Source organism: Topomyia yanbarensis, chromosome 1 (genome assembly GCF_030247195.1).
Source record: "Topomyia yanbarensis strain Yona2022 chromosome 1, ASM3024719v1, whole genome shotgun sequence".
NCBI classification, from domain to species: Eukaryota; Metazoa; Arthropoda; class Insecta; order Diptera; family Culicidae; genus Topomyia; species Topomyia yanbarensis.
In genome coordinates this window covers 164,049,076-164,067,555 of record NC_080670.1, presented here as the reverse complement: position 1 = coordinate 164,067,555, position 18,480 = coordinate 164,049,076, and the positions used below count along the sequence as shown (strand labels likewise).

Below are 18,480 nucleotides of genomic sequence, written 5' to 3'. Positions count from 1 at the left end.
ATCTTACGGAAAAGTTCTTTTTGCGACCAGTTTCAGGTAAGCTCAGGCTCCTAGGCGAATTGTCTGGTACATGTTCGACCGTTCAGTTAATGTCAAAGTGTACCTGTAACCGAATCATTGTTGGAGGTTTCCTAGGTTTGCTTTCAGGCCATTGGTATTCCACTGGGTAGCCAGTGTGCAGATTATTCCGTCGGGTAGCGGAACTGGGTTAGGGCTGGAGCTACTACATATTCCTTGCAGTTCTGCTACTAGATCTTGAGGAAGTCGGTTGGACGGGTGGCGACGAATCAACCATGGGAGTGTGTTCAGAGGGCTTTTGCCCTGGTGCTTCTGTAGAGAGAATAGACGCTGCAGCAATTGAGTTCTGGTGAATTCTAAAATGAAAAGGATTACCCAGGATGGTACCGGGTTCCCCGCACAGGCAACCGTCCAGTACTTTTGGGATTTATCTGGTACTTTCTGAATCGGAGGCAATGCCGGAAAGGAAGCTTTTCAATTTCGGAGAGCAAACTTTGTCGTAGGAGGGTTGGCATCTGGGGCCCTATTCTGACAGCCACGTCACTAAGTGACTACAAGAAAATTAGTAACTAGGTGAAGTGACTATGAAAATAGGACCCTGATGTTTTCTTTGTCTGAGGTTTGGCGGCTGCTCTTGTACCGTTGGGGTCAATAAGAAGATGGAGTGTGAGTCAAATGGGACCGATCGAGTTATGAGGTTGGTTGAACTTACCTGGGGAAGCCCTGAATTTCTCGTGCTAGCAACCACCGGGAACTCATCGGGTGTGTCTGACATTTCCCAAGTTGTGAGCGACGCGGTTTAGCGGTTTATATTCGGCCTTATTCTGTGCGACGCGTGGCGTGAGACCACTAATCTCACCTCACTCTACGTGGCTTTTCTCCGCAAGTTCTGATGCGTCACTTCGGGTGACGTGAGACGCCCATTTAACGGCAATAGGAAATCTCATCTCGCCCGAGTGGACTTTGTTAATTTTGCTGATGAATGATTACCACCGAGCGAAATTCCGTTTAAACCATATTCAGCAATCCATCGTCGGATTGTTCGTTATGATTGTGGCCATTCGTGAGTCGGTCAGTAACGCTTCCATGCAGTTGGTATTTCAAACAAATCTTCTGAGCTGCTCCATGGCTTACTCCGTGCTTTTCGACTATTTTGTTAGTTATTAAAAATTGCATTTCGATTTTGTTTCCTCAGAATCCGACACTAACTTAGTACTAAGGACTAAGCTACCGCCAGTTTAACGCTAGCTCCCAAGAACGAAAGCACAATTTGTGTTCTTGAGCAAACCCCGCAATCGTGATGTCCCGCGAGAAAGGGAGTTCGGTTAACTAATGAGAACTTGGTGATTTCGAAACTTTGTTCGGCTTAGCAAGCCAATGCAAGATGGACTATGCTATTCAATTTCTGCCCAAGGGAGAAATTTTTGATGAAGACCAGTTTTTTACACCAAGAAGGAAATTTGCGCGTGAAGATTTTCACAAAAATAAAAAAGTTTATTTTCGTGAGATCTCTAATAATATCTTTTATTTTATGCAAATGAAATTAAAAAGAGGGACCTAACTACAAACAACAGTTGTAAGGACATGGTCATGTGTGTGTTATAATCAATCTTATGCCCATTGTATTTTTACTCTGCTACGGACAGCATTTCTTTCAAACATTTCGAAGAATTTAATTCCAAACAAAGTTATGCTAACTCTACCAGAATAATATTTATTAAAAACTAATCATGGCATATTGGCTAATATTGGAGGACTTACAAAAATATATCTTATTACGCGAATTCCCGTCGTTTTGTGTTCGTGTAGCCTTAATTTACACACTGGTTCCAGTAAACATGATTCGCTCTAGGATTCTATCTCAAGAGTTGGTGCGGGGGGAGTCTTCTAAATGTTGTAAAGTATACAATTTCCTATTCATATGAATGCACGTTATTTGCGTATAGCTGAGGAAAGCTATGAAACATTACCGATTTAACGGTGTAATATAAATGACTGCCATTTATTACGTCATATTTTTAATAACAATTTTTTGATTTTTATTTTTACTTTTTCTCATGATATCGGCTGTTCAGATCAGTCCAAAATTAAGCTACCAATCGCTTGCGATCGCAAAGGCCACCTACCGAAACGTTCAAACGTTTGTCGACTTTCTTGGTTTTTTTTTTTGAAAACGTACATCAAATAAAGTTTTGTTTGATAAAATCGCTACTTCTAAATAGTATCCCTGAACAATCAGTTCGTCACGTACACGTGTTCAGACTGCGATCCTGTTTGATCATAAATAAACGCCAGAATGTCTGCTGCAGGATGTGTTAAAAACAAAACTGGATCGATAAAAGTTTAAGTGTACACGAGTATAGTAAAGCTGCAAGATAGGCTTTCTCTGTACGTTTTGCTGTCACAGGGCTAACAAATTCCGCACAATCCAAAAGCAAACTACTACGAAAGGACTCCTGCATCCTGTAGTGGAGCAGGTCTTTCCATAACCTCGATGAAACCGGCGGTCCAACCTAGTATCCTAAACACTCTCCGAGGCAACCTTCGGGGGCAGGTCGTTGGTAGTGTTCGTTTCGATGAGCAGAGGTGTGGTCGACTGGAAGCGACCGTGTTGCGATACGCGCTCCATCACACAAGACGAGGAAAGGCGGGCCTCCGCATCGTGGTCCCAGCATTCCTCCATAGTGTCACACAGTGCATTGAGACCCTGAAGGAGAAGAAAATGATACAAATTGAATATTTAAAAAATGTGGGACTGATAAACTTACATTATGATTCCTCCAGTGGTCGTGAATCCGTGGACGGAGCTTTTTTGTGACGACATTTTCCTGCATTTCCTCTAATGTCGCGTGTAAGCCCAATTCCGCCTCGAACGGCAGTTTATACTCGTCGACCGCTCCGCCGTGGGCAGTGCAGCGTGATACCAGCTCCCACAGTACTAAACCGCAAGCGTACACGTCAATGCGGAGGAATGCATCCCGTGTAAAGTTGATGGCTCCCTCCAGAATTTCCGGTGCCATGTAGCGGCGGGTTCCGACCTGACCGTGAGTGTCGCCGCAGGGTTTTCCTGTAGGAAGAAATAGGTCGAGTTGATATTATTTAGGAACATTCTTTGTATCGAATGATTGAGGGCACGACGGAAATCTCTAAATTAACATGTATGATCGTCGACTCAATGCACGCATCGATGAGATTAAGTGTCCGCCGACGCTGTTCACGACAAGCTGGATTTTTTTCGGTTACTGACCAGCACCACCTCCGTCTTGTTGTGAGCCAGTTGTAACTTGACATCAGCCATCCAGGTTTCCGCGATACTTATTGTCTCTGCCGTCAACATCTCCACTTCCTCTACGATCTCACCAGAACGTCGTCAGCAAAGCCGATGATCTCGACTCCCCTAGGCAGTTGCAGTGTTAACACTCCGTTGTACATTACATTCCAGAGCGTTGGGCCGACTATGGGGCCCTGAGGTATTCCCGCCGTGACCCTAATTGACCTCTGTCCCATGTTCGTCTCGTAGACCAGTACTCGGTTCTGAAAGTAACTTCTCAGAATCTTGCAAAAATAGTTCAGGACCCGCAATTTGTACAGCGATACGGCGATAGCCATTCAACTGGCGCTGTTGAAGGCGTTTTTCACGTTGCTCGTTACCGTCGAGATGCTTTTCCGGAGTCCGAGCGGCCTCTGCGATAATCCGTTCTCACTTTCAGCGTAGTTTGTCAGCCTGTTGAGGAAGACCCTTTCCTGGTGGCTTCCCTGATTTTGGCAGCAACGCCAGCTTCTGGATCTTCCATCTGTCCAGGAAGTAGAACTGTCCTGAATCGGGAAATGTCAGAATCGTTGTCTTCAGTGGCCACGTTGGGGATACCGCCTGAACCGGGAGCTTTCTTCGCTTGCTGCTCTTTCACCACTATAAGGAGCTCGTGGTTAGAGACTCGACTGTCACCAGCATATTCACTGTCTGCATCAACGTACGGTGTTGGCGACCATGCGGTTGGGTCGTGCTTCGGGAAAAGACCCTCCACGATAATTTTCAGTGTGTTAGCGCACATTTCAACTGGCGTCGTGGACCCTCGATTTTGGCCAACACGACACAGTAAGCGTTCAACCAGGGATTAGCGTCTACTTCTCTACACAGCAAGTGCACTTACTAAGCGTAATCTCGCGTTTAAATGCGGCCCTAGCCGCTCGGAATGTCACCTTACACTCTTCTCTGACTGCCTCAGATCATGTTCACTGAACGCGTCTTCTGGCTTCCAGGCAGGCAACACGGAGGACACTGAGCCTTTCGTTTCACCAATACGCCAGTTCCTCGGCTTCATTTTCCTCGACATTATTACGTCAGACGCACTCGCTAATGTTTCCGACAGCTCATTGGCATTCGAAATTGGAGCGAGGTTGTTAGCGCGTAGTGCTTCCACAAAAAGGTCCTTGTCGAACTCCTTTATTTTCTACATCCGCTCGCCAGGCCTCACTCTCCACGTTCAAATGCAATTCCGCCGACCAATGGTGTAGTGGATCGCCTGGTGGTAGGCTATGTGTGTACTGCTCACTAACTCCCCAATTCATGTTATCCATCAGCGACGCACTGCAGAATGTTATGTCGATGATGGATTCCGGGTCGTCTTTACGGAATATGCTAACGGAACCTTCGTTACACAGCCTCACATCCAGCTTCGACAGGACTTCCAACCAGCTGTACCCTCTTGCGTTGGTCAGCCTGCTACCCCACTCCACGACCTAAGTGTTAATATCACCTCCTATAACAACCGTCTATCCACCACTTCTTGGAAGGGAAAGCCGCCCACCACTTGGATTGCCGCCATCACTGCACTATCCACCACCCAGTTACCGTTGTCGGGAGGTCAAGTGATCCTTTCTCCCCACATTTTCGGCACATATCAGATCTGTCTGGGTCTCTACAGTTGGCCGAAACCGAGACACCTGAAACACCTTTCCGTTTGTTTAGTTGTTCTAGAGATCAATCGTAACGAGCACACCGAATAATCTTTAATCTTATCGGTCGATGCTGGTTGGCTGCGGTTGGCGATGAGCGTATCGCTGCTGTCTGTGTGCTACTGTATGCCTTCCTCAAGTTGATAGACATCTGCTCTGTCTCCAGGTTACATTGCTCTATTAGCACGATTCTCACTTCGTCTTCCGTTGTGATCTCGGCCAGATTCCTACACTCGACAACTGCTTCTAAAGCTCTCACGTTCGCTTCCGCACCCACCGCTTCTGCCACGAGCTCCCGAAAGGTCGAGCTCTTCATCAATAGATCTTTCTTCAGCTCGAATAGCATCTTGCCTTTCTGAGTGCGCCTGATTCTTACTTACGTTCTCTCCAAGCTCCTATAGCTTGGGATCTTCTCTCACCCTTTTGAGGATCGCAGCGTACGTCATGCCGTCCTTTGCTTTGGCGACTAGAGCGATCCCTTATACCTCTCCTGGCGCGGCCGAAGGTCTTCTTATTTTTCTTTTCGTCCTTTTCTTTCTGTTTCCCTCCTCTATTCTACGATTTCCACGGTTCACCATTCACTCTCCATTTGTCGGTTGTTTTGCTGTCTTTCACCGACCTTCTTGAGCTTCTTCGGCTCCTCCTCCTCTTCTGATGTTTCCTTCGCTCTTTTCACAGAACGGGAATACCGGCCACCCTTCGGCGTCTCATAGGCTTCTGCTTTCGCTATCTCCGTGGTCTTCAGTGTCTTTTCAGCTTTCGGCTGCTACGGCAGGTTCGATGCTAATCATTAGATCCCTGATCTGTCCGTGCATGTTGGCCTTGAATTTCATGAATACGTAGAGCTCTTCTATATTTTGCTTCAGCTTCGTCGCTTTAGGCAACCCAGACTGCCGGTCTTCTTGGATAATGCTTGGTTTCGAGGTGCGCACGTGAAACCCTAGCTTTCCTTGGCGTCCTATTGGTTTATTGCCGTTTGTGCTCGGTATGGCCTCCCTGGGCTGCTCTCGCTGCTGCTGCTATTGCGGTTGCATTTACTGTTGCATTTGGTCGTTTTGCTGGGTCGACAACCTCGCTAGCTCACGTTTAGCGAACGGGACCACCACACTTGCTCCGTTACTTTTTTATTTTTTTCTCGCAATCATCTATATGGGACTTTATAATACGCAGACTTTTTATGGCCTTCAACTTTTGCTAATTTTCAGATCACAACTTAGTTCACTTCAAAAAAGCTTCGGTCGGCGACTGTGTAACTTGTCGCACAAGAGTCAACAACCCGCTGTTTTGTGTCGCAAGAGTTCGCTCACGTATTAGCGACGAAAGCGAACGAAACGCCATCTTCCCTTTTCTCTTGTCGTCATGGTTTTCCCTTCGTCCTGACGCCTATTTCCGAAATTTGAGCGGCCTGCCGACAGTGACCCTCCTTTCTACAGTTATGGCAAATCAGCGGTTTCTTCTTATTGTCGTGATCGCAGCGCCGTGTTTAGTTTTAACATGAACTTGTTGCCGAATGATCCGCAACGCTTTGTCGCTTCGTCTAGTAGTTTTCGCTTGACAAGTTCCAACGTGAGATCGGTATCAGAGCGACTCTCTAGTGCAGTTATTAGTGTGTCGTAAGAAGTTGGCAAGCTTCTCAGAATCATCGCGACGCTGAGATTTGCTGGTGAATTCTGTCTGGTACTAAACAATCATGTCCTCGTCATCCGCGAAACACTTGTTTACTTCTGGTGGTGGTTTTTGAGGGCGTCCCACGTGGCCTTTGCTGCTCTTGTCACACGGAACAACCCGTGCTGGTTGTCGTCAATCAACAGGCCGATTGTTGCTCATGCCTTGACATTCGCCACGTTGCAGGCTTCAACGGTTTCCTGCTTTATCTTGGTTCCGGGCTCAACGCAATGCAACAGATTCTCCCGAATGGGAATCCACTTTGAATTTCCAGCTGGAATAATTATTATTATTCAACTTCTGGAGGCTAAACTTGTTGTTGAATGTTTCTTTCCAAGATTCTTGTGAAGCTTGAAGAAAGCGTTCAGCCCGTAAGACCGAAAACATTCAAAACAAGTTTAAACCAACGTAATGGAGGATTCTCTAGAATTGGTATGATATTGAACTAAACTATCAATCTGCTTCTTACAACAACTATAGGTATTCCTGTAAACATTTCTTACTACAAGACACAGGATTACACAGTTCTATACACTGCAAATCCACTCACCCGGTGTGAATACCAATGCCAATCCGAAGTCCGCAATGCAAGCCGTCAAGTCATCCTTCAACAGTACATTCTTGCTCTTGAAATCCCGATGTGCAATCGACGGTTTTAGACCCTCCGATTTGCTACTCTGAATTTCCTCATGCAGATGCATCAGCCCGCGGGACATACTCTCGGCAATGGTGCGCAACTCCTGCCAGGTGACGGTATGCGATTTCAGGTAATCACACAACGACCCATGCTGACAATAAGCAGTGATCAACCAAAAATCTGTGCTCGACGCCTCAGTCCGTTTTTCGCATCCGATGAATTGTAGTATATTTGGGTGGTTCATGCGTGGTAGCTGGGTAGAAAATTATATCGCATTAGCAACAAAATGGTTTAATTTGATGTAAGACACCTACTTTGAATATTTCCTGTTCAGTGATCCAGGATTGCCTTTCCTGTGCCTGAAATATCTTCACTGCTACCTCCTGCGACATAAGCTGAGCTTTCCAAACCACCCCGAAGCGGCCATGTGCCTTAACTTCGATGAGCTGAATTGGTCTCAAAGCTAGATTCGGCGATGAGCTCGTGATTTCTGGCTCAATCTAAATAAAACAAATATATCATACATCTTAAGTATCTAACTCTGACGATGTATCGTACCGTAGGGATTTCATTGAACATCGACTGCTTCCTGTGTCGCCAGAAGAATGTGAAACCGACACCAAAAACCAGTACCATAATGTTCACGATAATTGCAGCGGTTAGGACAATGTTCGTTTCCGGTGTAACGTGATGAATCACATCCGGCGGCTTGGTGACGACCGGAACCCACTTGTGCTCCCGGTTGCACATGTTAGCTCGACAGCAGCAGTAGTTCAAGTTGTTCTTAGTGCCATGAGAGGTGTCCACGCACTCTGTGTTGTTGCAATCGCTCGGGTTGAGGAAGCAACCCTTCATCGTTACTTTTACTTCACCTGTAACGTACGAAATAGTGCATTTATAGTATGAATATTTACTTTTTGAAATACTCACTAGTCACATTATTGGTGCTCCACACCACAAAGCACCCAACGGGCTTATCCGCATCACCTTCCTCGCAAACCTCGGTTCCCACCGTACAGTCTCCATCTTTGCAGTCGTACGTCTCGCAAATCAACCCGGTCGGCTCGGCATTACTCTGGCTTAGGGAAGCATCCAGCTCCAGTGTTACTGGAAATAATTATGAGAATATACTCCGATGAAAATTTATAAATACATGTGCGCACTTTCCGCCAAAGGATGAACGATATTGGTAAACAGTTACAAAAGGAAGGAAACTTTACTCTCCCATACCTACATAAAAAGCAATCTTGTTCAAATGCTTAGCAAGCATGCAGACCAGCCAGACACAACAACTTACCCGCCAGTAGAGGCGAGAGTGTTGTGTAAAGTGAAACGGTATCGAAAGCAAAGACGAAAAACAATTTCTCGTCTACCGACGTCGCCGCCAGCAGACGGAATCAATGGAAACATTCAACCTCCTATAGCATTCAACCGGGACCGGGAAACCGTGTAGAATAAGTATATCCTATGTATGTAGAGCAAAATAATAAACTAGGGATGTCAAACAGCTGCAGACGAAGAAATGGCGAACAACAATATTTATACATGATAGATTTTTATTCATATACAGGGTCCGGCACTCGAATTGTTACCACCCCATAAAAAATCCTCCCGATTTTCCCACCGATTAAATCGGTTTTGGTCGGCTGAATCGCCCGACTTTGAAATCGACGAATTTATAGTTTGTTGCACCGACGCTTATGAGAGTTTAACATGAGTGTCTGTCGACGCAACACCAGATGAAATAGGTTGACGAAATTTGTCGAAATCTGTTGATGGAAAACGATTAAATAGGTAGATCTGTCGATAGTTTTGAATTATTCGAACCGGTGTCCCTTACCTTCACTGGGAATTTCTCAAAATAAGTAGAAGACATATTTTCGCAGAAAAATGTTTGATGTTTATATTGTTTTATTTTATGTAAATGAAAAAAAATATGTAAAAACTTACCTTTGAAACTTAACATGGCTTGTTGATCTTCCGGATCTTCTTGTTGCTCTTAAAATGTGAAGTGGAATTGTAGTATTCTTGAACTTCCTGGTTGCTTTTTTAACGTACAGGCAACGATTTTATTGAATCAATAGGTCATCAACTGAATATTATTAAGAATTAATAAAAACTAACTTGACAAATATTAATTAGACTTACCCAAATCAATCCGAGCAATAGTCGAGTATACGATCACTTCTTCCTATTAAAAGTGCGGAACTGTAATTTTTTACCAATTTTACTTTTAATTTATTGAAGATATAAGTAAAACTAATAAAAATTATATTTAGAAGATAAAATTTCCGACATAAGCGTTTGTCAACAATACGAGAACCGATTTCGTATGTGGAATAATATGACTATTAAATCTTGTTCCGATGCAACAAAATTTTTCCAACCGATTTTTCAGTCAATTAAGTCGGGTACCAGATTTAAACGTATAATATCTACTGATTAATATGGTGACAAAAATTTTCCCCCGACGTAATTCAATTTAGTCGGTAAATTAGTAGGTCGATCTTGAAGTCACCCGATTTCGTCGGTCGAGTGCACAATTTCGCAAATGTCAAATTTTTTATGGGGCAATTAAAAGGCCATAAATTCGGTTTGGAAAATTATTTTATTTACTACAAAGTACAGAATGTGCGAAAATAATGAAAAATTCAGTAACATTTGACTATTGCTCGATATGATCACTTTTACCTTACTATGGCTTTGAGACTATCGCAAAAGGAATCAGAAGTTGCCCGAATGTGACTAGCCGGTATTTTGGCTATCTCACGAACAATGGCTTTCTTCAATGTCTCGAGACTGCTGTATTTTTTACTTCAGACCTTGCTCTCCAAAATGGACTAGAGAGTATAATCCATTGGATTCGCATCTGGTGAATTCGAAAACCATCGCGTTGTCGTTGGTTTTCAGCCATTCCTGGTTCACTCGCGCTTTGTGAGACAATGCCGAGTCTTGTTGAAACGTCCATGGTCTTCAACTTCAAAGCTGCCTCCAGAACATAAAGCCCGTTTATATCGCATTTACTTTGACGGCAGGCTCGATGAAAATGACTGGAGAGCGCCCATCTGCGGTTACAGCGGCCCAAAGCATTATTTGTTATGGGTGCTTCCTCCTGGCGGCCAACCGATGACTCAAAATCTCATATGAACGGTTAGTTAAGTATACCCTATCGTTTTGAATCATCATGAACTGCACAATTTGAAAAAAAATCGTCAGGAACACGATATTCGAAATATAACCGCTTTTGGCCAAGCGAAGCAATCTCAACAAACAGTTGGTCGGTGTTAAGTCAGACCGGACTAAGTGACAAAATATTGATTTCGAGAAAAACGAGTTTAAAGTTTGAATCGCAGCATCCTTTACATTATGATTGGAAATTAATTTTTGCGGTAATTCTTGTTTATTGTTACATATTTCAAATCTGGCAAGAGTCGAAAGTAGCTGACGAAATTCTGTATCCATTGCTATAATTATCTCATTTTTTTTATGTTTTGCGACTTAGTCCGGTCTGCCTTAACACCGACCAATTTAGCTGGATAATGGTTGGAACAGTTATTGTTCGGCGTATTCCCTCGTAATAAAGGCTTGTTCAACCTTCGTTGTTTGTTGGGAACTCCTTCTTTTGAAGTCCATCACAGATAACTTCTTTTCGTTCACTTTTGGCAAAATGCAAATTGTACGCTTGTAAACAGTACTCTAAACTGTCATTCAGCCAATATCCCAGCGCCAGTGCGGCAGTTGCGAGAACAGTCTGAAGTTGGTTACACTTCGAGTGCCGGACCCTGTAATATCGCGCATTTCAAAAGCATGACTCCGAATACCACGCAGAAGAATTCCTAATATTGTGCCCCATTAAATAGGCTAAACGATTGGAGTAAATAACGGAATAGTAAGAAAAAACCACATTTTTTTTATTCAATTGTTTACTTAGGCCCAAATGCAGTCGCTTAACGAGGCTGATTAGGGGGTTGATAACAGTCTATTATCTTTCTCCGGACAAAACCAGGCTAGAGGCCCTGTGGTATCCGGCGGGTTGAAGTATTTCAGCCAAGAATTGATCCAGTGGGGTCCTGTTCTCGTGTGGTAACACAGTCAAAAACTTCAAGCCTTCAATTTGCGGCAAATTGAGGACAAATAGGGGGCGATTTCAATTGCAACATGTGGGCGATTTGTCGCCGTCATTTTTGCCGCCCTAAACGCCCGTAAATCACCACCAAATCGCCCACTGAAGGCGCCCTTTAGCCCTTAATTGCCTAATATGAAAGTACTAGGTAATCACCACCGAACTAAAGGAAGAACCAATGATGAGATTGGTACTGAACACCAAAACTTACCACAATCCGACGTTCGTTAAAACGTTAGGTCAGGGATCTTGTTTTACTATATTTACACACGATTCCACAATTTCCCACATTCGTTGGCTAATTGAAGATGACCAAACATGAACCGCCATGTTAGAAAAACGCGAAAAACAACCAAGTCCATTTCAACCGCCACAAAATTTGTCTAAGTATTGAACTTGTCTATAAATCGAATCCGCAAATTACAATTGTTTCTTGGGGCAATTAGCACAGGCGAGTTGAGTCAAACGTCAAAGTGTTTAAATCGCCTGACCATGTTCATCCGCCTTTTTTTGACTGGGAAGAGGTGACTAAAAGCAGGAGTTCTCGAGACCGAAGTGTTTCTCCGTGCTGAGGACTGAATGGCTGCCATGACTAGGGATCATCCATAAATGACGTAGCATTATTTGAGGGAGGGGGGGAGTATTGTATTTTGTGATGATGTGTGACGACAGGGAGTAGGGGGTCAGGTCATGCTACGTAGCTTTTTTAAAAGGGAATAGCTAACATCGTTTTTTTATTTTTTTTTATTTTACGGGGACAAGGAGGGGAAGAGAATTACCGTCAAGCTACGTAATTACCAGGGGGTATTTAGAGTTTTGTGACAAAATGCTACGATGGGAGAGGGGGGTGTTAAAAATCACTCAAAAGATGCTACGTCATCTATGGATCTTCCCCTAAAATAAGCCAGTGGCGCACGGAGTGTTGTGGGTATTACCGAAGACTGCATATCAAGAAGACTGGCAACTCTGTCCAGAATCCGGAGACAGCAACAGCAACGCCACTTGCGGGTAAAGGTGGTACTTTCCATAGTGATGCACACACACATATACATTTTTACATTAAGATTCCTACCTTCTTCCAATAGAGGCGCTGTAACTTCTATCGCTTCTCGTTTGTATGGGTGATGGAAAGAGATATCAGTCTTTTTAATATGTATGTCTTCAGTATTACCCTTGTTATGTTAAGTGAATCTTTGACAAAGTGGACGTTTGTTTCATCGCAAATCGTTAGATTCAAATGATGATCATGTCCCTAATACCCATTTCAGGGTTCGTTACAGGCGATTATTAGCCAACGTGTTTGGTATCTTCTAGTAGCTGTACAATAATTGCCGGTGATGAAATGGGCAATGCTCTGATCGACTATGGTTCGAGTAGCCCATAATAATCTTCAGCATAGACGTACACTGCTGCTCTAAGCATAATTGTCCCATGTATATAGGAAATCCCATAGAACATGGGACAAATATGCTTATAACGGCAGTACAGCATCTATCATTCTATCTCGCCTTTTGCAGAAAGCAAAAGCTTCATAGGCTCAAGAACCGTATTTCTATGAAGCAAACGTCTATGTCGGAAAGTTAGTTAACCCTGTCTTCGTAGCTTTCAACAAAAATTGCATGACAAATCCACGTGAAATGCCTCGTGCATGTAAACCTGTGAATAGTACTATTGACGCATATCTTCTATCCGATCTCACAACTCGTGCTATTTGTGCAGTCACAGTCAATATGACTGTTGATAACATAAACAGGAAACACGTCTATTATTCGGCATACTTGCCACATCATGAATCATCACCTACTGATGATTTTAAAAGGGCTGTATCACACTATGGCAGAAATGGATTTCCACTCATAATCGGTAGTGATGCAAATACCCACCACATAATTTGGGACAGCTCCCCAAAATTGATGGACTAGTTACGCAGCACAAATTTTCATATAATTAATGTAGGAAATCACCCAACATTTGCACGACCTGGCAGAGAAGAGGTATTAGATGTAACTCTCTGCTCTGACGGTATTACGCATGTTAATAAACTGGCTCGTACCCAACGAGCCCGAACCGTCGTTATCTGATCATCGGCCTTATTCTGCATTACGACGGATCGCTTTTTCTAACGAATGTGATTTGCATTCTCAATAACGACAGCAGAATCAAACGGGAGCCTGCTTCGATCGAACAATATTCGTTCGAAAATGTCATTCGTCGTAATGCAGAATAAGGCTGCATAAGTACATCGTCTTCGTACTAGATGTAGCAACCCCAGTTTCAGTTGGGTTTGCTTAAGGTAACGAATAATTTGTTCTCCGAATAACGAACAAAGCTGTACTTTGCTGAACCAGAAATTGGAGGTAATAAGTGGGAGGGTAGGGAACTTCCGTTTTATAGTCGAATCGTTAGCCTTTATTAGAATAAGGTACTTCTTTACATTCCGTGGAATCCCATGCAATGTTTGAAGAGTTCTGGTGTTTTGATGAGGCTAGAGTTCCTGGTTCGTGGGCAGTTTGAGAACCAAGTCGATTAGAGAAAATACAGCCGATTTTTTGCGGTATCGACGACCGATCTCAAGAATTTCTGGCAAAAAAATTATAAACCTAAATCGGTTTAAGCCGAATCTCTTCGGATGTGTTGTCTTTCAGTTATCTCAATATCCCCTCGAGGGTGTTTATATATCCGCTCATCGAGAAGTGTGTTTATTCCCTAGGGAGTATGAGAAACTTACGTATTGTCTATGTTCTCTGTGTCGTTGTTTTCCTTATCCCCAACCTTATCACTTCTCTAATCCTTCCCATCAGGGAAATGATGAAAAGACAAATCATGGCAAGGTACAAATCTCCGAGCAACATGGGGAACGTGCCCTTTTGAGCCAGTCGTTACTGATTCCTGATCTTATGCAAGTAAGGGAATAGGTAGGAAGTTGGATACATTATATAATTGGCATAGTCGTTGGCTTTGATCATTGTAACTTATATGCACACTTGGTTGTAGTGGTTTCCAGCCTGTTATCGCAGGGGCGATGGGAGAGTCAATATTTCGGGGAATAATTGGCTCTCCGATACTGCCATGATGTCATAACTATCATCTTTTTTCAAAAATAAATAGATAATAAAAATGTAGGGGTGATCGCGGCTCACTAGGACGTGCCGCACATAGGGTGATCTATTAGTTGGGACCTGGCAACAAAGTATTCTGCGCACAGCCAAACAACATGCTCGATGTCATGATAGCCATTACTCAGCAAGTGCTATACGACGGAGATGCGGAACAAAAGTGTAATATTTTGACATGAGCCTTAACATCGTACAAATAAAGTCCCGGCTCGCATCCAAACCCTTAAACCAAGCATTCATCGATAGCACAGAGAACAGACATCCAACTCCAGCGCTAAAGTTGTGTGAAGATCGAAGACATCTTCGAACGTAGTTGAGATATCATCACCAGGTGCGCTACTGTCGTCATTTCGTTTGATGGCTGAGCTCAACAGAATTAACAGCGGCTAACATAGACATTTCAAAATGGCAGACATAATTATACATCTACTCAGTCAAATCATTCCGGTACCAGTTTGGAATCTTCAGTATGGATTCCACCTCGAACGCATCAACCGATTGAGTCGGAATCGGTTGTTTCCCTTGACAAGACATTCGTCAATGTCATTCGTGTAAGTTATAGAGAAGGGGGCTAAGACATGAGCCCTGACGGGGAAGACACATGTAGCTGATTCGTGATGTCAATAAATCACCATGCGAAAAATGCATGTGGTTTTCAGACAAGTTTAACAAAAAGTTGATTATAGTCGGTGAAAGACCATGCTGGTGCAGAAAGAGTATTAATAGAAACTGAATCAAGAGCCCCGTTAATATCCACGAAAAATGATGCCATTTGCTCTTTGCTAGCATAGGTCATTCGTTGTGTTGTGTAACTGATAGTAAGCTATTTGCTTAGACCCAGTTAACGAGGCGAAACAAAATCATTCTATCGAACAGCTTTCGATTACAGGACAACATTTCAATCGGTCGATATGAGTTGTGATCGGAGTTTTCCTGGTTTTTGGATGACCTTCACTTGCCTTCAGCCATGAGGGACAATGTTGCCATCAAGAAACTTATTAAATAAATTCAACAAGCTTCTCTTGGCAGAATCTGTCAGATTCTTCAACTAGGGGGCAGCGAAGTCATTACTGGGGGTCCGCGAAGAAAAATATATTTTCCGAGCGCAGATTGGAATTTCAAGTCTTGTTTCCTAACAAACTGAAATAACAAATTGATAGCACACAAGATCGATTTTTATCCGTGGGGGTCCGCAGCAACCCAGGGCAATACACAAAAGGTTGAGAACCGCTGATCTAGAGGTAATCAGCGTCTTTACCCCTACCCTAAGCCATTGGTTAAAGCAGCGTCTGTCATCTCTGTTCAACGCATTAGGTTAAATAAAAGAGATTGCAACTACTAGAGGGAGCAAAGCGCTACTGTCTCCATGTATTCACGGACTGAAACATGGGGTCTCACTCTAGCATGTTGTATCCCATGACTTTGACATGTGTGTACCCGGGGCAATAGGTGTCAAACGAATGGGCCTAGCATATGTGAGAGCAAGATGATAAATTTTCAGTGTTAGCGGCGACATGCGACCTCTAGTAGTTATAATCTCTTTTGGTTAAATCTAAGACAAGACGTGACAATTGGCTTCTTATTGTTCCTTCGACATTCTTCTTTTCGCACATTTTCACCCTGCCGAAATCTTCCGAACAGTGTCGCTATTTTTATAAATGAAAATGGATTCTTATCAATTTATTTTATGCCTGTAATATTTTGTATCTTGAATCCATTAGATTGATGAAGGGTTCTGTTTTTCCGTGTAATGGGTGTTTAGTAAGGTTTGATGAAGCCAGTTTCTGACAAATTTTAGATTATGATATGATTGCTGTCTTATTTTTGTTAAAGTTAATCAACCACGTATACGGCAAATGTGCGGTAGATACTTGTTCTACTTTGCCGTACAATTTCTGTTCAATTTAATCATTTTTACTCTTTTAACGATAATAATTCTATTTGTCAAAAGTAATAACAATATTTTCCTATAAATATAGCAACACTGCCAAACATCATTTCGCTATCCCTGCTGTAACATTGCGTACGGTGCAAAAAGTCAGAATCAACCAATCAGGAGCTAGAACATTCTAACGTAAAATTGGAACAAAAATGGCCCCCCTATTGTGTTCCTTTTAAACAAAATCGACTATATGAATTCCATAGAAAATGGGACCGTTATTCGTGTCTCAACAGTATATACATTAGCTAGGCAATTTTTCTGAACTTTTTTCGGAATACTGCCAAATCAAGTGTTAATTAGCTCTACAGCTTTTTCCTATAGCTCTAGATTGCTCCCAATAGTTTAGAAGTTTCTATGGTGAAATATATGGAAAATCGAAAATCAAAATTCAATAAAAACTCCCACAGCTACTCTGCATACCTTTTTTATTTTTAGCTTTTTTAATAACGCATAAGTTTTGCCTACAGTTTTTTAATAACGCTTTGTTGAAAGTAGCATAATGATTGGAGATTACTGGACAAAAATATTTAACTTCGAAGATCAGAATTTTTGAAAATGTCCTATTCTAAGCATGTGCGAGAAAGAGAGGCAGCATTTAAAATTTTATTACAATATCTTTTTACCACAAAGTCGGATCAATTTGCAGTCTTGCAATGTTGATCCTTTCAACTACAGCTATACATCTGAGCAACATAAGATGTTGCTGGCATTTTTTACTGAATTTATTGTTTCCAAATATAATATCGGCATATATTATAGAGCAAAAACATCCCAACAAGTTTGTATTTGGGATGAGGCTTCTGGAGCTAATTACCATTCGATTGAAAGGTGTTCCGAGAAAAAGTCAATTTTTGTGCCGGTCTAATATACATCCTACTGCGTGAAATAGATCGGAAATATTTTCCCTACGAATCTCACCAAACTCTATTTCGATCCTCCCTAGATCCGTAAACATATACAACACGCAATGGAACGGAAAAGTATACTCACATATTGTCAGACTCGCTGCTATGAATAGAATGGAACGCATTCTCGCTACACTGGTGCGTATCTCTTTCGTAGCTAGGAACTTACACAAAGCTGCTTTTTCTCCGAACGGCTTCAGTTCCTGTCGAAAGGGGACATACTATTCCGGTTGCTTACTGATGTATGATCGCAAGGCAATGTCCATCCGGGTAGCAAATATTTGCAGCTGTTAGTTATTAACGGGGTGGGCTGGCTTAATGCTACATCGTGAGGTCCATGTTTACAGAGGCAGTCGAAACGATATCACGACTGTTGTTTTTATGAGGTAATCCTGGATCTTTTACTACACACAGATTCCTCAGCAAACTGCACAGTTCAATCACAATGTTATTGGATAACGCAGCACAAACTAAAACTGAATTTATTTTCCCGTCTGTAACAATTTTGAATAATAAATCCTCAACACTGACAAATGAAGCTAAATTTTTGTTTTCATTTGTATTTGTGTGTGCTCTCTGATGGCGAGCTTAGAATTAACTCAGCTAAGCCACTTCAGTCTAGCTCAAATGCACAAGTTTATACGTTTCCTGCATGGAAATAATCACGTTAATCCTGTTTGCACTTTAGTAACAAAGAGTTTGCTTAAAATTATAGACCATTCAGCCTTTGATAAACAACTTAAAAAGCACTACACTATACACGTCTGGACTTTGAAAGGTGCAGAAAGAAACCCAACATCTTGATGTCTGGAAAATTATTTCGATCTGTCTGTCTACCTAAATAGTATTTGTAGCCGTTAGGTTGGTACTCGAATGATGCCCAACAGAGCACTGGTAGAGGTCTCCCCCGGCAGGTAAACAAATCTGCCCGAGTAACAAGAGTAACTTTTTCGAGCAGTTTTTGCTGATAAATCCGTTTCCGTGTGATTCCTTAATTTTGAGGCTTACGCAGATACGTTTTTATCGAAAACAGTCGTGTTCTGTATAAAACTAGTAGTTAGTATTTGAAAAATTACATTTTAGGAAATTTATCACAAATGTAAATTTTGAAAGTTCGA

The 18,480-nt window shown here is 42.5% G+C and overlaps 1 protein-coding gene across 1 annotated transcript; it reads right to left on the bottom strand.

Moving 5' to 3' along the window:
• Positions 1 to 1,706: 1,706 nt before the first annotated feature.
• On the bottom strand, positions 1,707 to 18,200 carry LOC131679773 (activin receptor type-2A). Its single transcript, XM_058960517.1, has 7 exons — positions 17,448 to 18,200; positions 8,207 to 8,383; positions 7,835 to 8,148; positions 7,591 to 7,776; positions 7,190 to 7,529; positions 2,787 to 3,085; positions 1,707 to 2,725 (listed from the first exon to the last, which is right to left on the bottom strand). Exons 1-7 carry the CDS (start codon positions 17,485 to 17,487, stop codon positions 2,540 to 2,542), a joined length of 1,542 nt encoding a protein of 513 aa, XP_058816500.1. The 5' UTR covers positions 17,488 to 18,200; the 3' UTR covers positions 1,707 to 2,539.
• Between the last annotated feature and the right edge of the window lie 280 nt (positions 18,201 to 18,480).

Bases quoted from the DNA above. Each gene is read 5' to 3' on its own strand.
- LOC131679773 (XM_058960517.1), bottom strand. From the start codon at position 17,487: ATGCGTTCCATTCTATTCATAGCAGCGAGTCTGACAATAT. The intron at 8,384-17,447 runs GTGAGTATACTT...AATTATTTCCAG, and splicing joins AGCAGCGAGTCTGACAATAT to TAACACTGGAGCTGGATGCT. The intron at 2,726-2,786 runs GTAAGTTTATCA...CTTCTCCTTCAG, and splicing joins ACCACTGGAGGAATCATAAT to GGTCTCAATGCACTGTGTGA.